This window comes from Strigops habroptila, chromosome 11 (assembly GCF_004027225.2).
Source record: "Strigops habroptila isolate Jane chromosome 11, bStrHab1.2.pri, whole genome shotgun sequence".
Lineage (NCBI taxonomy): Eukaryota > Metazoa > Chordata > Aves > Psittaciformes > Psittacidae > Strigops > Strigops habroptila.
In genome coordinates, this window is record NC_046360.1 from 16740667 (window position 1) to 16764290 (window position 23624).

The window sequence follows — 23624 nt, forward strand, 5'->3', positions numbered from 1 at the left end:
TTCTTAGGTGTTTTCATGGCCCTTGCTGTTAAGATTTGTGATTGGAAATGTTGATTCCCCTTCCTCCTACACCTTGCAGGACGAGTTTTTTAAGTTCCGACGTTCAGGAGATGTGAATCTTGTTTCTCTGTCATAAGACTTTGACATGTCCCTTGAGCAGTTTAAAAGTAGCAAGCTGTACTTGTGCCCAGCAAAAAAAAAAAGCAAGCTCAGCCTTCTCTACAGTTCCAGATTTAGCCATAAAGATCTGAATTCATCTCCTTCTTTTCCATAGATTTCTAGCAATGACTCAGGCAAATGGGTAAATCTCTCTCAGCCTGTTCTGTAGCTCCCATTGGTTGTGAATTGTGAGCATTCTTGGGTGCAAGGGCTACTTTTTAAGCATTTGGAAAATGGGTTACCAGTGGGAAATCTGCCTGTGCTTAGCTAATACAGCTAACAAATAGCAGGCAGTAACTTTACTGAGGGTGACTTAGTGAAGAAGAATGTTGGCTGAATGCTGATATGTAATGAAGCTGTAAAATTTGTCTTCCTGATTTGCAAGTTGTCCAATGGCATCTGCTTTGTGTTCACAGAAAGGGGACTGCTTTAAATGATATGTGCTTATAATTGAATGTACAGGGTGTGGGAATTAAAGGTCCTGAATGCTTTTAAAAATTCATAGTATAGGCATAATAATAATAAAGGCATAGAGCTGGTACATGAGAGCAGCTACTTCAGCACTACCTTTAGCTCTTCACAGTTGCAACTTCTGCGTGTCTGAGCCTGGTTTTGCTCCCAGTTCCACCTTTGGGAGAAATCCTAGATTCCTCTGATAGTGGATTAGACAAGTCTTAATGTGAAATGCAAAAGGCGATTGTACTAAATGAGTAAAGTGTTCATTTTAAATACAAAATTGTTTTTTTTTTTTCCTTCTAAAATGTGCTATAGTTCAAATTTATTTATAAAAGCCTTTATTTTTTTTATCGAGAACTTTTGCAAAACTGGGACATTTCCCTGAAGAGACAGTACTGACAATGCAGAATATAATGAATTAACAGGCATAGGCAGGTACCAGCTAACATGTCGTAAGCTCACTGGCAGAGCAAAGCAAGTTCTGGGCTTACACTGCAGGATGTCTGGGAAGGCTGCTGCCGGTTCCCACCAAGGTGGGTATCTCGCTATCAAACTGGTGAGGGTAGGGCAGAACAGAACTGCAATTCTGGTCATAAATCCACAATAAACCAATAGAGAGCTACATAGGAGAGAGGAGTCAATGGTTCCCACTGATCTGATATCTCATGGCGATCTCTGATTAGAAGAGTAGTTGTGGTATGTGAGCAAATGTGAAGATGTGGCATGCGGGTGTGAAAATGTAATGATGTGAGCAGATACTCATTCTGCTGATTTAGATACTTGATTTCTGTTCCTCTGTCACAAATGCCTCTTTAGTTTCCTTTTTTTCATTACTTGCATGTGTAAGAGATGTTACAGCTTCTGTGTGACAGGGGTGAGCCCTTCCCTCATTTGCTGACCTACTGCTCCTACTTGCTTCTCCAGACCTTAATCTGTTCCAAAATGATGGCTTTGTCCCATTAGGCACAGGGATCTCAAAAATAGAGAAGGGTCTTTTCAGGATGAAACAGGAGAACTTTGGCTTCCTGCTCTGGTAGCAGTTGTGCTTCAGACTCTGCTCTTGCATGGTTATATAGGCGTTGCTATGTAAAAAAAAAAAAAAAAAATAAAATATGTATTTTTGTGTGTGGTCTTATTTTTATTTCTTTCATTGGATCCCCTTTCCTAATGGGGTGAGGGTGTAGTTTATTCCCAAATCTGTTAGCCCCTCACAAGCAAGTAGGCAAGAAACTTGACCTCAGTTGTTAATCTTCCTTAGAAATCTTCTAAAGGCACAGGTGAAAGCTAGTCTTTTGCTTGTATAACTTTCTTAGTCAGAGCCCATGTGTTACAACCTGGAGGAAATGATGCTTGGGGATGACTAACAAAACATGTTCCTGCTGTTAATTTGGGTGCTGTTCCAGAAATTTAATTCGTAAGCTTTCCTTTTCATTTTGTTAACACATTAACTTACTAATTCCAGTCTTTGCGGTTGTTCCCCACTAAGGAACTTAATGAAGAGATAAATTTTATATTAAACAGAGGCATTTGTTCTCCCTGCCTACAATGAGCAGGGAGAAGCAGAGAACATAGGTGTGTTAGATTAGCAGAAACTTGATTTATGGGTAGGATAATCACTTTAATGTAGCTTCCTGCTGCAAACATCGTTTTACTCCAGTGTCTCTGAATGGGTATGTGATTTATCAAGAGCAAGGCTATAAAGTACCGATTGAGAATTATTTCTTCCTTCCAAAAAGAAGTGAATAGCTTTTGGTCATTTGACACTTAAAACTGACCATGAAGTTATGATCTGATTGGCAACAGGAAAGCTAGGAAAATTATTGAAGAAAAGGTAGCTTACAATTTATAACCTCTTCTTGCCGCTTGTTTAATATCTGCCTGTTAGCTTGTCCTTTATAGTGAAGGATGCATTGTATAGCCCCAACCCAATTAAAGCTTATTTATAGGAAAGGTGAAATCCTGGAGCTGTAAGCCAGGCTGCATGTGTAACTGGTGATGCTGTGTGAAAGATGCACTGTGAAGCAGTGCTCTGGTGGTTTATTCCAGCAGAAGCATTCTGTAAGCACTTAAACTGCAGGAGCCCAGAGTATCTGTAGTAAAAAAAATGTCCAATTCTCAACACCAGGTTAAGGATCTGACCATGAATCCGTGTGGCTGCTCTGGGAAATGCCTTCTTCAAGCACCTTGCTCTGTAGGCTGCCTAGCAGTGGGTGCAGCCTCCTCTCTGCCCTTGTGTTTTGTATGACTTGGTGCTTTCGTTGTTGCTGGGCATGATTCTAGCTGTGGCCCTGCAGTGAAATGATGGTCAGTTTCTCTGTTCAGCTTCTCTCTGTGGTGTCAAAGTAGTTTAATATCCACACAAATTTCTGGATTCCCACAGTAAGACACATGTAACTTATAATTCATAGAATCATAGAATGGTTGGGGTTGGAGAGTTGATGAGTTTACACTGTGTATGTATTTGTAAAGCTGCTACATCTAAAGCTCCAAGGGTGAGGAAGCTCGTTGTTACTGTGTCCGTTCGCTCTGGTGCTCTGATTCCAGCTGTGCCACCAACAAAGGTTGAAGCCTTTTAAGCTGACTATTCTTCACAGTTTTAATATTAACATGGACAAACAGGTTAAATTTCAGGTTATTTCCTTGCAGGAAGCAAACCAAGTGGCTGTGTCACTAATGGCTTGGGTTTTTTAATTTCACTTTGTCTGGAAAAGTTGAACCAGATCCGTACAATTGCTGTGAGCATTTGAAGGTTGAAGTCTATTTTAGAAACCTTTGAGAAACTTTCAATTATCTGAAATGGAATTACAGTGTTGCCTCCTGAGCCAAGACTTTGTGTCCTAGCAAGGAGGGAAAGAGCCAAGAAGTGTGAGTGCCTTAAAATGAGAGGAAGTGTGTAGGTATCTGCAAACTTCGTATCTCTCAGATCACATTGAGAAGGTTCAGGTCTCGTGTCTTGAGGAAGCTCAGAATGGCAGTAATGCCATAAATGCAGTGGAGCAGACTGAGGAATGGCTCGTTTGTCAGCTCAGCATGATCGTGATGCTCAGTGGTTGCACTTGTGAAGCTGTCGTGTGGAAGGTGGCATCCCTGAGCATCCTTGTTCAGCTGTACAGTGTTGTAAACATCATTCCTCCAGATTCTGATAAATTTGGGTTATGCAAAGTGATGCCTTAAATCCAGTTAAATGGACAAGTGCATTAGTGCAGGGTAGATTTTGATGAGACATTAGGAGGAAGCTCTTCCCTGTGAGGGTGCTGAGGCGCTGGCACAGGGTGCCCAGAGAAGCTGTGGCTGCCCCATCCCTGGCAGTGTTCAAGGCCAGGTTGGACACAGGGGCTTGGAGCAACCTGCTGTAGTGGAAGGTGTCCCTGCCCGTGGCAGGGGGGTTGCAACTGGATGAGCTTTAAGGTCCCTTCAACCCAAGCCAGTCTGGGATTCTGTGATTAGCTTGCTTTGGTGTGACGTTTCCAGATTCCTCTTCACTATCTTAAAATTCCATGTCCTAATTTTGTTTCAGGCTTCTACCCTTACCTTCAGCATAAGGACACTTCACTTGCGTGGATTATATGATGGGGAGTAAGTGTCTGTGACCCTGGTGAAGGTTTTCTTGGGTTTGGATTAAACCCCAAGTGAGTCATGCAGTTAAGTGGGTGGTTTTGCGCTTCAGAGTAGAAACCTTCAACTGTTAAGCCCTTTCAGAAAGACCTTGTGCTTTGGCCAACAACTCATGCATCAGGCTCAGCCTGGAGGAATTTAGAAAAGGTTGTTAGAGCCCTTACAGTGCTGAGATCCCTCATGAGGTGGGGAACATGTGAGGATCCCAAGCCCTGCCTGCTCATCCTCCCTGCCCCTGCCTCCCCTCTCCAGTGGTAGTATTGGGCCTGGGCTTTCTCCGGAGAAAGATACTCAGTTATCATAATGATGAAAAAAAAATCCAGATTCTTTCTACCATAATTCTAGATAAAACGCACATTAGTCTTCCAGTATCACTCTGGTGCCCAGCTTGCCATCTTAGTACATCAAATGCAGACAGCAACCCAAAATGTCCAGTGCTTGTAATCTGTAGAATATACCGAATGTGATTGTCTGCAATGTCTGAAGGAGATTTTTAAAAGTGGTCCCTAAAGCAGCAGTGGAACATTTCTCACAGTGCTCAGAAAGCTGAAAAGAAGGGTCCAGGTGTGGGAATTTAAAAAGAAGGGTTTTTAAAAACTGCTGGATCCACGTTGCTTTTCCTTTCTCTGCTGGCTCACGCTGCTCTTCCTGTCTCACACACGGGCTTGCTCCTTTTCCTCCTTAGTAGCAGTGTGTCTGATTTATTCTGGAGGGTTTAAATTCAGAGGAAACTCAGCAGTAGGGGAAGAAGTGATGGGTTTAAATGCAATGCTCAGGCTCTTCTGTCCTTGCTTCTTAGCCTGCTTTTGGTTTTGTTTTCTTTTTTTTTTTTTTACTTAGAAAAACTGCAGTTGCCACAGAGCAGCAGAAATCCTGCCTTGCGCTCAGCTGTTGGGGTCTGCCATGCCACTGCCTGCCCATCCCTGGTAGCGCTGCGGAGTGCAGGGTACTCCTGGGGACCCAGGCATTGGTCCCCATGGGACACCCCCTGTGCCAGGCTGGATGGCTGCTGTTGCTCAGGGCAACTTTTGCTCTCATTCTGCTCCATAGAACGTACAGAAAACTGAGAACCTCTTCAGCAGCCATGGTGGAAAATGGAAATGCTGTTTCCATGCATGCACACCACTGGGGAAGCAGATTTTCTGTCTTCCAAGAAAAGCCAGAGCATCCTCATTGCAACCTTCTGCAAAGTCTCTGTGTAAAACTTGTTTGTGGCCATGGAAATTGTCATTCCTGTACCAAGTTCTTTGTGACTGCAGATGACGACAGGCTGTCGAAATGACAGTGGCCTGATCCCTCTACATGTTGATTAAAAATCAGCTGGGTGCCAGTTTAAATCGCTATGTATATGCTCTTATAAGCACGCCTGAGTGAACAGAGAAAAGGAAAGTGTCTGAGGTTAAAATCTGAGCTAATTAATCTTAGTGATTTGTGAGCCTTTGCTTCTGTAAGTAAGAACAGTTACACAATTGTGCCTTTTAAAGAATGAAAAAGCTTCATTTCTAGGTCAGTGGAGGGAAGTGCTCCCAACCTAACCAACTGTCCAGGGCGGACAAACCAGGCAGCGATGCTGTGGTCTTTGGTGACGCTCCCATTTTGCTTTTACATCATCTAAAGAGGCTAGCATTTGCATCTGACCTGCTTGGGGTAGGGGTCTCGTGCTGCTTGCGAGGTTCAGGCAGCCCAGCAGCCTTCTGCTGACCCATGGGGAGGAGGAGACAAGCTCTGTGTGCTCCTCGCAGGGTCACTTTGCAGCCTGGAGTTTATGGTAAATTCTTGTCCATTTCTGTAGGAAAACCAGAGCAGTAGAACATGACATTCCTCACATTTCCAATCTCTAATTTCTAAGTATTTCCATGCATTCAGTGTGCAGCAACTGGCTGCAAGACAGTTTTAAATCCTTCCTTTTTTGGCGTTAAAGCAAAGTTTGTACAATTGAGCAGAACAGCAAACAAATAGAAAAATGTATGTGCTTGTTTGTTTGGAGAAGGGTGTTGTTTTAATTTGGAAGTGGGATGGGCTGTGCAGCCTGTTGTGGTTCCTGGGGACCTGACCCGTAGTCACTGCCACAGCTTCCCAGGAGCCATTGTGGAGGGTGGTGAGCCGTCACAGTAGAGAGGACATTGCTACCTGGAATGTAATCCAGTGTGTTAACTTCTTAGATAATGAGCCTCACAAAACCAAAACAAGAAGTAAATAGCTCTGTGTGGATCCATCGAGCCATGGGTGTGTTTATGTTGCCTGAAATATTAATGCTGTCATGTAGCACAGATGTCTCTTTGTTCAGAGGCAAGTCTTTGTCATCTTGACACTGGATTTAAGGCTAGTGCCCTGGTTCATACACTCTGCTCATCTCTTACATAAAGGCATAAACCAAATCTAAAATTCTCAACACCCTAGCAATGCAGTGCCTTTATTTTTGTCTGTTTGCTACGAATAATGTCTTATTTTGGATTATAGGACAGAAAACTCACAAAAGTAGAGAGGCAGAGATTTAAAGAGGAAGCAGAAATGTTGAAAGGTCTACAGCATCCAAACATTGTGAGATTTTATGACTTCTGGGAATCGTGTGTAAAAGGCAAAAGGTGCATCGTGCTGGTTACCGAATTGATGACCTCTGGAACACTGAAGACGTAAGTCCTGCAATCCTGGTGAGGAGGCTAAAAATAACAATGGGAATTTTTAGAAAAACCCTACTTTCATATTCTGAAAAAGGCATCTCTAGATAAAAGGAAAAAAAAAAAAGAAAAAATAAATGGAGCTGTTCTCTAGTGTCTGTCATTTGTCCCTGTGTTTGAACTGCATTGGTTTGACAGGAAGAATTTTGGCCTCCATATCTCTTTCCCTGCTTTCCTGTCTCAGTTATGCAACTAGAAGCTGTTCTCTGGAGTGCTTCATCTTCTGCCTGTGCTGCTTTAATTTGTCAGGGTGTATTTTTGTGCTTGCTGTTGTGCTTGTATTTGCATGTTTTGTTAGAAAATTCGGATAGAATAGCACTTGAATGGTAGAACCTCTTTTGGAAGCAGAAGGTGCTCTAGGTTATTTACTAAACCATATTAATTAATAGCTTGTGGTACTGACAGTCCTGTTAAGGTGATATAAAACAGTTGGCGTGAATTCTGGAACAGATTTTCATCCCCAATGGGAGCAGGATTCATCACTGCGTATATCCAGTGTGCTGCTCTACCCGTGCATTAGCAGGTTCTACAGCTTTCCAAAATATACCCTTCCAATTGGCGTTTTAGGTAAATGGAAAAAATGCAGGTGCATGGTCCAGAGGTCAAAACCTTGTGGTTAAAATTAAACTTCAGTATTCTTCTGATTTAAATATAGGAAACATATTGTAAAGCTGTTCTCTGTGTGAAGTGAATTGCTGTACTTATTAGACTTGCAAATATTTGGTTGTATTTGCACCAAAAATGCTTATTATCTTCCTCCCTGAAAATGAATGCTTTAATTCCTCCATTGAAAAAATCTATTTCTTTCAATTTTGTGATATTTCTGAGCTGCTGTTATAGCATCTAATAAGGGGCTTTCATCTGGAATGGCATTTCAGCTGTTAAAGCCCCTAGAATCTCTAATAACACTTCATTTTCTTTATGCTTACTTCTGTGTATGTTTGTGCTCTAGGTATCTGAAAAGATTTAAAGTGATGAAACCAAAAGTCCTGCGTAGTTGGTGCCGGCAAATCCTGAAGGGTCTTCTCTTCTTGCACACAAGAACTCCGCCAATCATTCACAGAGACTTAAAATGTGACAATATTTTTATTACTGGGCCAACTGGATCTGTGAAAATAGGAGACTTGGGTCTGGCAACCCTCAAGAGAGCTTCATTTGCCAAAAGTGTAATAGGTAATTGTCCTGTTCTCCTTGGCTTCCTGCTCTTGGTGTGGTGGTTGTCTTTTTAATACCTTTCTTTCATGTTTTGCACTAGTGTGTTTTTCACATGTAAGTTAGTAGAAGGGATTAAAGTGTCTTTGTGACTATTCACTTTATACCACTAAAAATCTGAGTCAGTAGGAAATGGCATCATGACCATGACTTACTCTTTTCCTTCTGTGTCTCAATGGTAAAGCACTTTTATTTCGTTATTGTTGGGTTTTTTTAATTGAAATATTACTTGGTATCCATATATTCTACTGCAGAGCCAGGCTTCTCCTTTGCAGAGTGGCTGCAGGGAGCTGGTGTAGCTGGAACACCTTATCCCATTTACTGGGGCATCAGCAGAACAGGCTGCAGGCAACTGCAGAGCTTGTCCCTGCCTCGATGCCATCCTGGCAGAGTTCTGCTGAAACAACATCAAATCAGCAGGTACAAAATTAAAAGAGATTTCCACTAGGATATACAATAGATGGTGCCCTCAGAAGGTGCCCGTGTGAGGAGTGTTAGAACTTGGGTTTGCTTGGACTGGGAGGATGTTTCCTGAATGACTGTCCAAGGACGTCGTTTCCTTGCGGAAGTTACACATAGCGTTTTCTGTGTCAATGTAACATCCTGAATTCTCAAACATTCTGTGGTGGATTTTCTTTTTCTATTTTTTTTTTTTTTTTAATACCCAAACTTCCATAGCAGATTCCCTTTGTTTAGATCTGTAGATGATGATTCTAGAAAGCTGCACATTCTTCAGAGAGGATGCTGAAAGTGGGGAAAGTTATTACACATGTAGTCGTATTTGAACTTACAATATAAATGGAAATTAGATTCTAGGTGATTAGAGTTAGCAAACTGATAGTGACAGCCGCTGTTCTCTTACTATATATGAAAATAGCACCCTGTCTTTCAAGCAGTAGCTGCTTAAATAACTATTTTAGCATCTCAAATTTCCAGAGATTAGTACAAATAATTGTAAAAAATTATCAAGTATCAACCTTAATGCTTAGGGACCCCAGTGTGTTGGAAGTCAGAATGATAGAAATCTTGGGTATGTGCTTGGCAGCCGTAGGTGTGCTTAGCCTTCTGGATTTTAGTGAAATGATGTTGGTTTGTAGCTGTTAAATTTAACTTTCAGTAATTGGTGGATCTCTAGTTTTTAACTCCTAATAATTTGCTGTTGAGGGTCAGTATTTCTTCACATACTTTTTTGCAGTAGAACAATTGTCCACAGGACATAATGGAATAGTATCAGTAGTACCAATACAAGCTTTTGTAAAATTAGTTGTTACCGCAACACCACCAAAGCACGCTCGTGTCTAAAAGAAGCTCAATACTGAAAAGGGCTGCAGGTTCCTGGCAAGGTGTCCGCATTTGTTTTGGCAATATATCTAAGCCTACCTTTTTCATGAGTAGGGCTGCTCCAAGGAAAGAATTAGGAGGGCTTGAAAACACAGGTCACATGAGTGATTCTACCCCTTCTGTAAATGCAGCAGCTTTAAAGAAATATTAGTAACTGTGATTTTACATTGGCTTGAATGGAATGAAGTCAGCATGGCTGAGGTCCAGTTTTTCCCTTGCTGCATTTGTGCCATCATTGATACTCATCTGACCTTGCAGTGTATCTCTGCAGCGAGCCGAGCCAGGGCAAAACTCCTTCTGCCAAGGGAGCTGAATAGACACTGAGCAACTTTACATTTAGGTAGTCTGTTTTGTTGAAGGGTGCTTGTGTATATTCCTTCCCACCCCTGAGGAATGGGGGAAAATGACATTTTCATGCTCTTTTGGCATGGTGTCAAGAATTTCATTTGCTTCTTAGGCTTTTGCTGGCACTTTCAGATTTCCTTTAGATGCTCCCTAATTCATGAGATTCGCTGCTGCCTCTGAGTCTCGTTCCTTTTAAATTGAGGTAGCAGCTCCAAACCCCTCTCTCTGTGTCAGTTGTTAACCACTGCAGAGCAGCAGCCACCACCGCTGTCACAAAAACCCTAAAGAGCAGGCACTAAGCTGAGCTTCCACCTCCTGGGTCGTCTTGATTTACAAAAGCTGAGTGTCTTTAAGAGGTGGGAGGAACATACACAATGAGAGAGACCGATCCCAAATTTTGTAAAATTAATTTTACAGGAATATTTGTGCTGTTTTGTGAGTTAGGCCAAGAAAATGTGCAAAAGCAGAGTTTTTACTGACATACCCTGATTCTGAGAGACACTGTTAATGTTGACATTGAAGAAAAAAAACCTAACATCAAGTCCGCAAACATATACGAGAACTATTTTCTTCTAGTATATGTTACTTTCATTACAGTTGTGCTTTATCTGCTGATGAAGAGATGTTATAACAAAAAAGGAAGGGCCCCAGGCTGCTGCAGGGTGATGGGGGCAGTTTGGGTCCTGGGGGCTGCTGTTGGGCTGGACAGGAAGGGTTTGTCTGGGTCTTTAATGTGGTCTGAGATCTCTCACGCTCCTTTTGGCATCCCAGTGCCCATGGCTTGCTGGTCCTCCCCCGCAACATACAGGCATTGATCTCTCTTCCTTCATCTTTTCTAAATGTAAAAAGGAAGTAAATTAGTCTTGACTCCTAAGCGTAAATTACATTGCAGGATGCATTTCCTGGAATAAATTACCCAATTGGTAATTTTTTTTCCCCTTTGCTTTATAAGACCACACTTTTCAGAGTAGTTTGCTGTGCAGACGTGGCAGGCGTTGTAAGTTGCTGCTTGTCATAAAGCTGCAACTTCCCCTTATAGAATCACGGAATCACAGGATGGTTTGGGTTGGAAAGGACCTTAAGATCATCCAGCTCCAACCCCCTGCCACGGGCAGGGACACCATCCACTAGAGCAGGTTGCTCCAAGCCCCTGTGTCCAACCTGGCCTTGAACACTGCCAGGACTGGGGCAGCCACAGCTTCTCTGGGCACCCTGTGCCAGCGCCTCAGCACCCTCACAGGGAAGAATTTCTTCCTGATATCAAACCTAAATCTCCCCTGTTTAAGTTTAAAGCCATTCCGCCTTGTCCTATCACTACAGTCCCTGATGAAGAGTCCCTTTCCAGCGTCCTTGTAGCCCCCTTCAGACCCTGGAAGCTGCTCTGAGGTCTCCGTGCAGCTTCTCTTCTCCAGGCTGAACAGCCCCAATGTTCTCAGCCTGTCTTTGTATGGGAGGTGCTCCAGCCCCTGATCATCGTCGTGGCCTCCCCTGGAGCTGCTCCAAGAGTTCCATGTCTGGCAACAGCAGAACTGTACACAGTGCTCCAAGTTATGAAGCAGGAAGTACAGTGCTTCACTTAATATTTATCCACTTGAATCAGACTTCTGCCACCCTAATACCTGTTGAGTAGGACTGTGTCCTATGAGTAGCCTCATTGATTTGTCCCACTAAACTAGTGACAGAATTAGGTTTAATGTTTCGAGCGTGACTTTGTAGGTGATTTGTGATACTACTTGCTTCCAAAGAGCTGTCTATCTGCTGGGTGGTTGCTATGTATCTCTGGAGGGGAAAAAAATGCAAATTTGCATGGATAAAACCAAGAGCGAAGGTTCTCATTTCTACTCTCCTGTAGATTTTCCCGCTCTCCACCCAGAAAAGAAACCATTTCATGGCTTGTACGATGGTCAGACAGTATGCCCCACCTCATTCTTCTGTTCTGGTTTTGAAATTTTGATACTTTCCTCCCCCTCCTCCGCTTTCTTTTTTGTATTTCTCTTCTCTCCTCTTCCCCCTTTTATTATTCAAGATGTTCCTGCTCATTGCGTAGATGAGCTCTGAAGGTGCCTTCCAACCCAGACTATTACATACCCATGGCCAGCGAGCCATGGGTATGTAAGTGTGTGTGTTGACTTTGGGTTTCTTCCCTGGACAATGCTTGAGCTGGTTACTTCCCCCTTTTGAAATAATTTCACGTGCACCTGTACACTGCTATAATGGGCACACTTCTTAAAGGTGAAAAGGTTGTGGTTAAAGCTATTTAGAACTTATAAATGATTTACATTCTTATTGCACATGTCTGTGTAGGTACACCAGAATTCATGGCCCCAGAAATGTATGAGGAACACTACGATGAATCTGTGGATGTCTATGCCTTTGGAATGTGCATGTTGGAAATGGCTACCTCAGAATACCCTTACTCAGAATGCCAGAATGCTGCTCAAATTTACCGGAAAGTAACCTGTGTGAGTAAACTTCCTTCATTTGTACTGGAATTTTGTAGCTTGAAGGTTTAAAAATGTATGTGAATGAGGTGTCAGTACTGTTGAATGTGTGGTGTGTTGTAGAAGTTGAGGTGTCTGAGCTCTGGGTTGCACAAGCCTGTTGCAGATTCATGTGTAAACTTGCAATTCCACAATTGGATCCTGTTGTTTATACTGCAGCAGCATAAAGTATTTTCAGTAATCTTTGTTGCTGATTTAATCTCCATCAGCCAAAAATACATGAAACTGTTGAAGAATGAGCAGGGAAAAAAATCTTTGCTCTAGTCTTGCCTCCTAAATGGGGACCTTTCAGGTTTGATCAAGTTTCCCACAAAAGGACTCACTTTCAGGTTACAGCTAAAATACTTACTTATATGGTGGAGGATGTTGGATTCAGATTTCCGGTACAGATTCCCTCCATTTGTGCATGTAAGAAATTACCTGAAGATATAAAAGGGAGAACTTAGCAATGTTTAGTTTTGGAGTCAGCCAGAGGAGCTTTGTATCTGCATTTTGGAGCTCTGCAAAAGTGTGGTAATCCCCAGAGAGAGGAACCAAGGAAATGGTTTTGCTGCATTTTCAGGTGAGGTTAGGCTAGAGAAGTCAATCTAAAATAATCTTTACACTGAACAAAATACCCTGTCCCTCTTTCTCACCCCCAGATGATAAATGTATTTGTCTACATGAGCTGTACTGTGAATGCTTGAAAAAACTCCTGAGTCTGTAAGATGCAAATCACTGACTGCGGGGAAATGAGACTTGCCAAAGGCTTTGGAAGCTGTAGTTATATGCTGCTCTACTTGGTTAAGTGAAACCAAGAGTTACAGGAGGTTCTTTTCAGGATAGATTATGTTAAAAAGACTGGTTTGTCAAAGATTGTCCCAGGTACGTCCTTCCATCTGGTTGTTACAAAAGAAGAGGGTGAGCTATATGGTTTGACCCTTGTGCATCACCAAAAGATGCAGTCAGCACACTCGGGATGGGAAGAGGGTAATCCTCAGAAGAAAGCTGCACTAAAATTTGCAAAGATTAGCTACAGATAACATTGCTTTTATTTCTTTGACCTGTAAGGTAGGAAGAGTAGTTAGGTTTGAATAGGAGATACATTGAATGGATCCATCTCTTAGTTTCTGAAAGTGTGGTCCCAAAATTAGTTTATATTCCTCTTATCCAACTGCTTATGACCAATAGTCTTCCCAAATGAAACATAATAATAACTGGTCAATTTTGAAAGGTACTTGAGACCACTTGCCTTCTTCAAGAGGTTCATTGAATCAGGCTAGTACTAATAGGGTTCCGTGAAATCCCACAGTCAGCAAACACTGCTCGAGGTCAAAATTGCGTTATCAATTTTGCTGTCCACCAATTGCTCACACTGGATGTAGAGATCAGACACCCAAACACTTGCATGTGCCAGATGATGGGTTGATCTGCAATTTTAATTTTTATAGCTCTAGTTTGCATTGTTCAGTATCTGTCTTTTCTCACCACTGATGACTGGGATGCCAGGAAGTCGGTGCTCTTGTAGATGGCTGTGCTAACAGGCTGTACTGCTGCTAACCTGGTGGGAGAGGGAGGATGCAAATTACTTGGGAGTCTCTATTTAAAAGTTGAAGTCAGTATCACAGGACACATGAGGGTGTCCCTGGTGGAAATGAGAGATGGCCATCACTTTCTGAAAGCAGGAGGACACATCTAAAGAGGGGAAGCAGCTTTATCCCATTTTTGTGTAACCTGTTTGTCGTGGTTTGGGCCCAGCCAGTAACTCGGAACCACGCAGCCACTCGCTCACTATCCCCGCTTCTTCCTCCCCCCGCTCCCAGAGGGATGGGGAGGAGAATTGGAAGAATGTAACTCCCACGGGTTGAGATAAGAGCAGTCCAGTAACTAAGGTATAATACAAAACCACTACTGCTACCACCAATGATAATAATGATTAGTGAAATAGCAAGGGGGGAGGATACAATTGCTCACCACCCGCCGACCGATACCCAGCCCGACCCGAGCAGCGATCTGGCCTTCCGGGTAACTCCCCCCAGTTTATATACTGGGCATGACGTGCTGTGGTATGGAATACCCCTTTGGCTAGTTTGGGTCAGGTGTCCTGTCTCTGCTTCCTCCTGGCTTCCCCTCCTCCCTGGCAGAGCATGAGACTGAGAAAATCCTTGGTCGGAGTAAACATTACTTAGCAACAACCAAAAACATCGGTGTTATCAGCGTTGTTCCCAGGCTGAAAGTCAAAAACACAGCACTGCACCAGCCACTAAGAAGGAGAAAAAAATGACTGCTATAGCTGAACCCAGGACACCTGTTGCAAGCTGACATTTGTAGCTTGATAAAGCTGGATCTTTCCCAGTGGATAAAGGGTGCTTACAGGAAACCTGGAGAGGGGCTTTGGACAAAGGCCTGTAGGGACAGGACAAGGGGGAATGGCTTTAACCTGCCAGAGGGGAGATTGAGATGAGCTCTGAGGCAGAAGCTCTTCCCTGTGAGGGTGCTGAGGCGCTGGCACAGGGTGGCCAGAGAAACTGTGGCTGCCCCATCCCTGGCAGTGTTCAAGGCCGGGTTGGACACAGGGGCTTGGAGCAACCTGCTCTAGTGGAAGGTGTCCCTGCCCGTGGCAGGGGGTTGGAAGTGGATGAGCTTTACGGTCCCTTCCAATACAAACCAGTCTGGGATTCTGTGACTGCAACCCTGATTTCTGGTAGTTTTCTCTCTTCCTGGAGTATTGCTTTCAACCCACAGTTACTCTTAGCCATCTGGAATGCTGGTAATTCAGACTTTGCAAGACTCCTAAACCTCATTTATCAAAGCAATATCCAAGATGACAAAGAATAATGATTCATCAGGGGGTTCCTAATTAGATGTTATATTTCAATTTGCAGACTTAAGTAGTCATTTTTTCTAAACACTGATGAAGGCCTGAGCAACTCGTTTTCTATGGCAATAACCTTTACATAGCTGAGGATTATATGGGAAGTTAATAGAACTTTGTAAAACCGATTTTATACTAGCAACTTTAGAGATGGAAAATCATGCTTATCATAAAGAAGTAATGGTGAAGCTGTTGAAAGGTCACTTTATTACTTGTAAGGGGTATTTTTGAAACAGAACTGTCTGGCAGGGAAAGCTGAAACAGATGACATCAGGCACAGGCACAGAGGATGTGTTTACTGTATTTCTCAGCAGAACTCCGGTAGCAGTGGGAGCAAAGACACCAAGATTCCTTAGACAGAAAAGCTGGCATTGCTGTCGTTCCAAGGAAGGGGTTAACCACCTCCCTGTGAAGAGGGGGAAAGCCCTGTGAATGCCATGAGCTGCATGAATTGTCAGATAGGGAGGAGGAGCAGGGGGTGGACCTCTTAGTGAGGGTGCAAGAGGAACAGCGGGGAGATGCTCTGTCCCAGGAGGAACCTCTGGCGTGGGCTCAACAGCTTCTCTAGAGGAGCTGCATCTGCAGGAGAGCTGGCAACAGCAAAGAACCCCACTATGACCCACGTGAGTTGCAGCCTGGGGGTCAGGGAAGCTGCTGCTGCTGTGGAGGGGCAGGGATTCAGGGTGTGAATCCTGAGCCATCACCAGACCATGAGGTCTGCTCTGTTAGTTGGGGCGGTGACGACTTACAGCCGAAAAGGCTTTAAAATCACTTTCCATGAAGGGTTAAGGTTTGGTCATGCAGCAGCTAGTGCTAGTGTTAGGTTTTACTAGACTGAAATACGGGGTAGAAATGGAGCCTAGACTAAAACCAAGAGGCTGAATTAGACTGTTGTCTTCCCAGTGTTAGATGAGGCTGGGGGCTCGCAGTAGAGCCAGAGGTGGCCCTGACCTTCTGCGATGGAGGGGATCAGTGGTGTGGTGCCCCTGAAGGCTGTCACATATTTCAGCTTGTCAGTGAGAAATTTACTTAATTTTTGATGAAAGTGTAGGTTTATGCCCCAGAAATGTAAACACTATTTTTAGTGTTTTAAATTGAGGGCCAATGTAGTGTAAAAATGTGTTTGCTGATGCTTGTATTTTAAAAGCTTAAAATAATTTGCTTTTCCTGCCTTGGGCTCGGCATCGTGGTGGCAACCATGGGAGGTGCCAGTAGCATGTAGAGGGGTCAGAATTGTTTGCTAGTGTTTGCATCAAGCAAGCAATTGCTTGCTAGTGAAGGTACAATAACCAGCTTATTCTTCAGACTGCCTCTAACCTTACTTTGGGTTACTCTGGGCTGCACGTTCCTGCTGCTGCCCAGCACAGCCAGTGTATTAGTTTGATTTTGACATTCTAATGCCTTTTCCAATTGTTGCTATTCTCTTATAACATTCTATCAAACTCTTGCCTGCTAATAGGACATAAGATACAATTAAAGTCATAGGCATTGAGTCCTATGCATTGGTGGTCCTTATTGGTATGGAAAATAGAAACATTACCCTTCTGAGACATTACTGTTTTAAGATACTATGCATTATGTGTGTCTGTAGTGTATGGTTATTATAGTTATTTATTTCAGTAACCTTTTATTCTGCCTGGCCATATTCTCATGGCTTAATTGCTACCTAAGTTTTCTACGCTTGTTTTTAGATCTGTCTAAATGTATGTCCAGGATGAAGTGGCAGTAATTTTTAACTGTACAGAGGGGCTCATTTCTTTGCCAGATGAGACACGCTTGTAGGACTTGTCACCTCTCTCTCTGCCCTTTCAGCCTGAATTATGGAGTGTAAGCATTAAAAAATTCATATGCAATATAAATAGAAAATACATAATTTTCAAACAGCAGGTCCAAGGCATGTTTTCTGCAGTTAACTTTGAAGTGACTTCCTGGTCAGCATCTTTGCAGTGACCTTTCATTCCGATGCCATAATCTCTTTTTTCATGCATAACTTGATGGCTTTTCTTAGTTGTGTGGGGGTTTTTTTTTTTTTTTTTTTTTTTTTTTTTTTTTTTCTGCCAAGTGATTTTGATGTAGACAATAACAACGAAGCACTGGAGCCTGTGACCTTCCCATGCAGCTCCAGCCCAATGTTTTCTTACTGATGCGCTGCAGAATGCACAGCAGGCTGGCTGTATCTGCCAGGGGTTTGTGGTGACCTCATTGGGTATGAGGTCACCAGCACAAACTTGTGCTTTAAAACAACACTCATGTTTGTATTGGTTTTGCATTGTAAGTTTTCATTTTGTTTCTGTTATATAAATGTATTGAATGTTTTCCCAGCATTTGCAGGCTATATTCTATATTGCTCACACAGAACAAATGCTATAGCTGTAGCACAGCAACAACAGACAAATAATGTTATAAATGTCATTGTGCAGACTTTGTCTGTTTCAGGTACGTTCTTAGCTCTGCAGATAATCTTCTTAGATTAGCATTAGGATTTAGTACCTTTTTAGAGTGAAGTAGAGATGAGCTTATAATTGTACATAGTGAGCTCACTGCTGAATGTTGTGGAACAAAATCCTGGCAAAACTGAGAACTTTATGTGCACTTTATTAACTTCAGAGCATCTGTGGGAGGGTGGAATTGCAGTTGGAAACATGGTTTCACCTTTTTTTTGAAGAAAGATTTTTTTTTCATTTTCTAGGAACTACGTGAGTCTAGAAACTACCTTCAGGTAGAAGGTGGTGGTCTAGTCCAAAGGTGACTGTATCTAGATAAGGAGGGCACCTTCTAGGTGAAAGGAAAGCCTTTAGAAAAATCCCTAACTGACAAGGGGTCAGACTTGAAGTTGGCTTGTCTGGCATATGCTGTGCCTCTTATACAGCATCTCTGCTGATGGAAAAATCACAAGAGGTTGGTTTTAGGCCTCTGAAAAAGAAACTTCACAGAGTTGCCCCCGACATGAAGGTTCAAACTTTAATGTCCTGTATGTGCCTGACTGTCAACTCAACTATCTTACACTGGGGTGCAGTGTATTTCAAATCTAATCGCTTCAGAAAGAATGTGAGGAGAGAAAGTGGTGGCGAGGGATTCAGAGTAAATCATCCTGGTTGAGACAGAGAAATTCTCAAAAAGAAGATTGTTTGATCTTCTCTCATTTTGCTCTTGGATTATATAGATATACATATTAGCATTTAAAGAATTTGCGTAAAAGTATCTCTATGCACCTTCTGTCAATCACTTAGCCCTGCATTCCAGATGCAGTGGTGTTGAATTTACTGTTCTTTACAAGACAGCTGTACAGTTTTCAAGTGTCATAGATAATTCCTTAGCTAATATACTTTGCATTTTGGTGCCATGTTTCCTTGGGAATGCTCAGGGAAGACAAATGGCTTTTGTATAAATGTATGGTTGCAAGTAGAAACCTGCTTTTCACATAAACCCCCTTCACTGTCAGGAGGGCTGTAAGCATCAGGGCACAGCACTGTGGGGAGGGTTTGCAGCATGACAATGGGATGGCCTTGGAGGTTTTACTGAGGAGTAAGGAGGAAAAGCATGCAACAGCATATGGGCATTGAAAGAACACACTTCGGTAAAGTAGTTCTGTTCACTGTGCATATTTTGTCCTTGTTTGTTTTAGTCATCTATTCATAGCTTAGCTGTTCACTAGATTAATACAATAGATGTTCCGAGAGGAGTCAGTGTTCCTTCCAAAGATGTTGAAAGTAAAATGGTGTTTGAAGAAGTTGCTTGCCTTTTTTTTTTTTTTTTTTTTTTTTTTTTTTTTTTTTTTTTTTTTAATTTATTTAGTGGAAGCAATTTGTAAGGTCAGAAATCAGGGTCAGTTCTTTCTTAGGCATCTCTCAAAAGGACGATTTCCAGGCAAACCTGATTTTATAGATGCCCAAGATATCCGATCCTGCTCCATCCCAGTCATGTCAGTGTTCAAGCTGAACCATGTAACTGGAGATTGTTCGTGAATTCTGGAAAAGAAAATTAAATTGAGATGCTGTAACATGCCTGATGCTATTTGTATCTCATCTGTTCAGTGTGTATTAAGATACCCATGACTGCACTCTGCAATTATAAAAAGCAATTGGCAGGTTCTCTGGAGTGTGTAGATCCGTGAGCAGTATGTTCCTCTAGGTAGCTGGAAGCTCTTCAGGTAGTTTGGTGAAAGTTGCCTCTACTGCTTTGTTTGGGGATTTTTTTTGGTGTTTGGGGTGTTCTGTTCCACACCCCACATCCTGTTACATTGATACTGATGGACATTTATGGACTATTTTTCCGTAAACAGTAAGATTGTAATTAAGATATCTTTATTACAAATTCTTCCTGTTAAGTATCACTGAGATGGAAATCAGTGGTTTCCTATAGCAAACTGCAGTGTTGGAAAATATACATGTTTGTCCTATTGCTTTCCATTGTGAATTGCCAAAGAGTTCTTCAAACTCCTCCCCATCTGAGAACACAGTAAGTTCCTGTAGCTTTAGAGTGTATTATGCATAGAGGACTCATGCTAAAAACATCTTTTGGTGGTGCTTTGTTTTCTTTCATTTCCATTTCAGGTATCTGAGCTCTTGACACACTGTGGTGCTTTTGCTTGTTTTGAGCAAACTGAAGGCCAGGCACTCCTACCACTTTGACACATTTTTCTAACATACTATATCTGAACCCTCATAAGTAACATTTAGGTTTGCTTTAAGCAAATAATTCATTTTAGTGGGTCACAACCAGGCAGCCAAGGTATAGATTATTCTGGTTTGTTCCTACAAGACTGGTTTGTGTGGCTCTCGGCAGCTCTCTTCTGAGGCAAAGCTGGGAAGCTGAGTCTTTATGTGACTATTCTGTCTTTTTTTTCCCCCAAAATTTATGAATTGCATATTTCACTCTCAGGTTTCAAAACAAAAAGGGACTGGTTGACATGACAGAAATAAATCCAAGTCTAAAGTTGAATCTGAGGCTTGAGTACAACAGAATATTAATGAGAAGATAAAAGTATAACCTGATGCTAGAATATTCAGAAATCCTCAGAGAGGTGCCAGCCCTCTCTAAAATTCACCCATAACATTTATTCAAGACTAAATTCAGTGAAGTACTTACAGACAGCTTCTGAAATATATATTTTCTTTTTGTTATCCAAGTGAGACAAAAGTCCACTCTTCAGGACTTCAAGCCTCCTTATCTGCCACTGCGTGATCCATCATTTACTGTTCTTTCAGAGTGAAACTTTAAAAGGATTTTGAATGGAGTTAAATGTCCCAATCCCATTCAGTTACGTGCTTAATCAGATTCTGGGTTTTTAGATAAAGGAAACATTTCCTTTATCTTTCTTATTGATTATCCTTTATTCTTCTTATTGACTTCATTGGAAATGCTTGGGTCCTTAAGTAATAGCGCCTAACTGCAGAATCGGTTTCCAAACTAATTTTCACCCTCACACATCTTGTTTTAGTAGGTAGAGATGTTCTGTGGTTTTAAAATGGAATCTTTTTTTTTGTTTGTTTTGTTTTGTTGTGGTGGTGGTGGTGTGATTTAAGCTGAAAATCACACGTAAAAGGGGTAACTTTTTGTGTTGCCACTTTTCTCATCTGTGGCTGTGTATGTACATGAAAAGTGTTCACAGGATATCTTCTGTTGAACTGCATGGAATGAGTTACCAGCATTACAGATGTTGGAGTACCTGTTTAGTTGCTCCTGTGTTATTTGGCAAGGAGAGCAGTAGGGTGGCCACGCTGGAAATGATGGCTGTTCCTAACGGAACATCCCTTCCTCCCTGCCGCAACCTGGCTGTTGTGGTTTAAGCCCAGCCGGTAACTCAGAACCACACAGCCGCTCGCTCACTTCCCCCTTCTTTCTTCCCCCACTCCCAGAGGGATGGAGAGGAGAATCGAAAGAATGTAAATCCCATGGATTGAGATAAGAGCAGCCCAGTAACAGTCTGTTACAGCTGAACCCAGGACACTGGCATCAGAAGAAACTGTCAGCCTGGGATTTGAAAATGCACGTGTGTTGACTGCCCAGGTGTTCCCCCTAGCTTGTTGTTTAGTATATCTTGATTAAGAAAGATGACATAATATATAAACTGTCATTTAGACTGAGAGCTTGCATACTACCACTCCTACAGTTCCTCTTTATGTTAATATATGTTTTAATTGTGGCTATATACCCCGAGAAGGATCATGCTGAGTTAAGATCTTCATCCTGGCATATTAGGAAGTAGGGAGAGATGACCTCTGACTGCCCTAGAAGTGTATGTGCTTCTTTTAAAGTTTTTTTCCTGCAAGAAACAGTTGGGTTTTCTCCTTGAAAGGCCATGCTTATAGGTTGGCTATTCCAAATCTGGAACTGAACGCTATTCCCAGCAAAAATGTCAACAGTTAACAGAGACTGAACTTGATTTATAGGTTGATTTATGAGTTGCACCTGCTCTGCCACTTATTCCCCATGAGATTCTAACAATGTGCTGGGGAAATGCAGGAGTTACAAAGAGCTGTTGGGCATATTCTCCTGCTGCCCTGCTTGCTTCTGGGGTTGGGTTTTGATTTTTTTGGGGGAGTGGAGGTGTTGGAGAGTGTTTGGGACATAGAAAAGCAAAATATTAAAAGATGTGGGAAACAGGAGTTTGGAATATTCCAAGGTACTTTTGACTCATTCTTTAAACTGGCTGTTTGAAGAAAAACATGATTATTTGTCTTTATTAATTTTGTGTTTTGAGAGTTAAGACAAAAAAAAAAAAGAAAAAAATTTCAGAGAAGTTATTTTGAAAATTTAAAATTTGGTGTTTCTTGAATATTGATTTCGAAATATAAAGGTAAGGTTTGCAAAGGTTAGTAAAGAAAATGGGAGATTTGCCCTGTGTATGTTCATGTACAAACTAGAGTGCTTAATTTGAAGTGCAGTGGTACTTAGAAGTATGGTAGTCCTATTTCTTCAATTCAGTTTTGCATTAAGACTAACAACTTCGAAGTATTAGTTACCCCAAGAGTTGAATTGACTGTAAAATGTAGGGAAAATGTTCTTAATTAAGAGATATAATGCAATTCTTTTCCAAACTAAATTGTTTTTCTCTGTCCTTTTAGGGTATAAAGCCAGCAAGCTTTGAGAAAGTTACTGATCCTGAAATTAAGGAGATAATTGGGGAGTGCATTTGCAAAAATAAAGAAGAAAGGTTTGTTTCAACTAATCAAGTTTTGAATTAAATAATGTGTATGCAGAGATTTCAAAGCTGTCTGTAGGTTTTTGTTCTGGCCCCTGAGTCTCCCCTGTGCAGGAGTAAATACAGAATGGAAATACAGCTATAAATGATTGCCTGCTTTCCTGCCAGGAATGTCAGGATGGTTGAATAAATGCTGTTGGTGTGTGTCTCAGCCTCTCAGCTTCAAAGAATAAGGTCAGAAGCACTATTGTGGACATACTAGCTAATGTATTCTAGCACATTCTGGCATAGCTGTCTGTAAAATCTCACTTACAAGGTTCTGTGTGGAGCATCAAGTGTGGTGGAGGTCGACAATGAATGTGACATGGTAGATTCACCACAGACAGATTCCATTGGCTCATTAACCTCTGGATGTGGAGACAAATTGTGCCTGGTTTCCAGCTTTGGTTTTAAAATCTAATCTTATCCTGGCTTCTCCTAGATAAGTATGTCTACTGGTCAGTATTTCATAACTTTCACAAATGCAGTTTTTAGGGACCTCAACTGCCTGCTTAGAGGGAACTTTTTTTTTTTTTTTTTAGTACTCTTTAAGTCAGATACACAAGAAAAACCGAGCGAAGCTGTAATCTGCATTTCTGTACATGCTGATGGGGTATGAATATTGCTGAAGCTTTGTGAAACAGGAAATGTCACTCAGCAGTCCACAGTAACACTCGAAATACTGTGTCTTTTTGCTAAGAACACAAATTTGTTAGGGATGAACACCAAACATACAGCTAACATTTCCTGCCTTTAACACCACTTTCCTGTCACAAACTTCTCTGAAATTAAGATTTGCACTATTTGATATTCTTTATATCCATTTCAGATATGAAATTAAAGATTTATTAAGCCATGCCTTTTTTGCTGAAGATACTGGGGTAAGAGTGGAACTTGCAGAAGAAGACCATGGTAGGAAATCCTCTATTGCCTTAAGACTCTGGGTAGAAGATCCTAAGAAACTGAAAGGAAAACCCAAAGATAACGGAGCCATTGAGTTTACTTTTGATCTGGAGAAGGAAACTCCTGATGATGTTGCACAAGAAATGGTAAAATAAACTTCTGACAAAAAATGTATATATATTTAATTGTGCATAAATCTGAAAGGACAGCAGGAACAAGTCTGGTAAAGTAACTTCCACTTAAACCATTCCAGATGTCTAGTTTAAGCAGTTTGCATTGATTTTAGAATGAATTCTACAAGGAAGGGGTACATGGGGAAGAACTAATAACTGAAAAATATCATTCACCAAGTATGAAAGCAGATGCATGAAAAGGCA

General features: G+C 41.8%; 1 protein-coding gene across 13 annotated transcripts in view; it reads left to right on the plus strand.

Annotated features, from left to right (window-relative positions):
• WNK2 (WNK lysine deficient protein kinase 2) overlaps window positions 1–23624 on the plus strand; it is a 115065-nt gene that overhangs the window by 33048 nt on the left and 58393 nt on the right. For all 13 annotated transcript variants that reach the window (XR_003993726.1, XM_030501355.1, XM_030501357.1 and 10 more), the window contains 5 exons: window positions 6691–6863; window positions 7861–8081; window positions 12111–12268; window positions 22229–22317; window positions 23174–23393. Coding sequence is in view for 12 of the 13 variants with exons in the window: in XM_030501355.1 (XP_030357215.1) it covers window positions 6691–6863; window positions 7861–8081; window positions 12111–12268; window positions 22229–22317; window positions 23174–23393 (861 nt within the window). In the remaining variant the exon portion in view is untranslated. The remainder of the gene's footprint in view (window positions 1–6690; window positions 6864–7860; window positions 8082–12110; window positions 12269–22228; window positions 22318–23173; window positions 23394–23624) is intronic.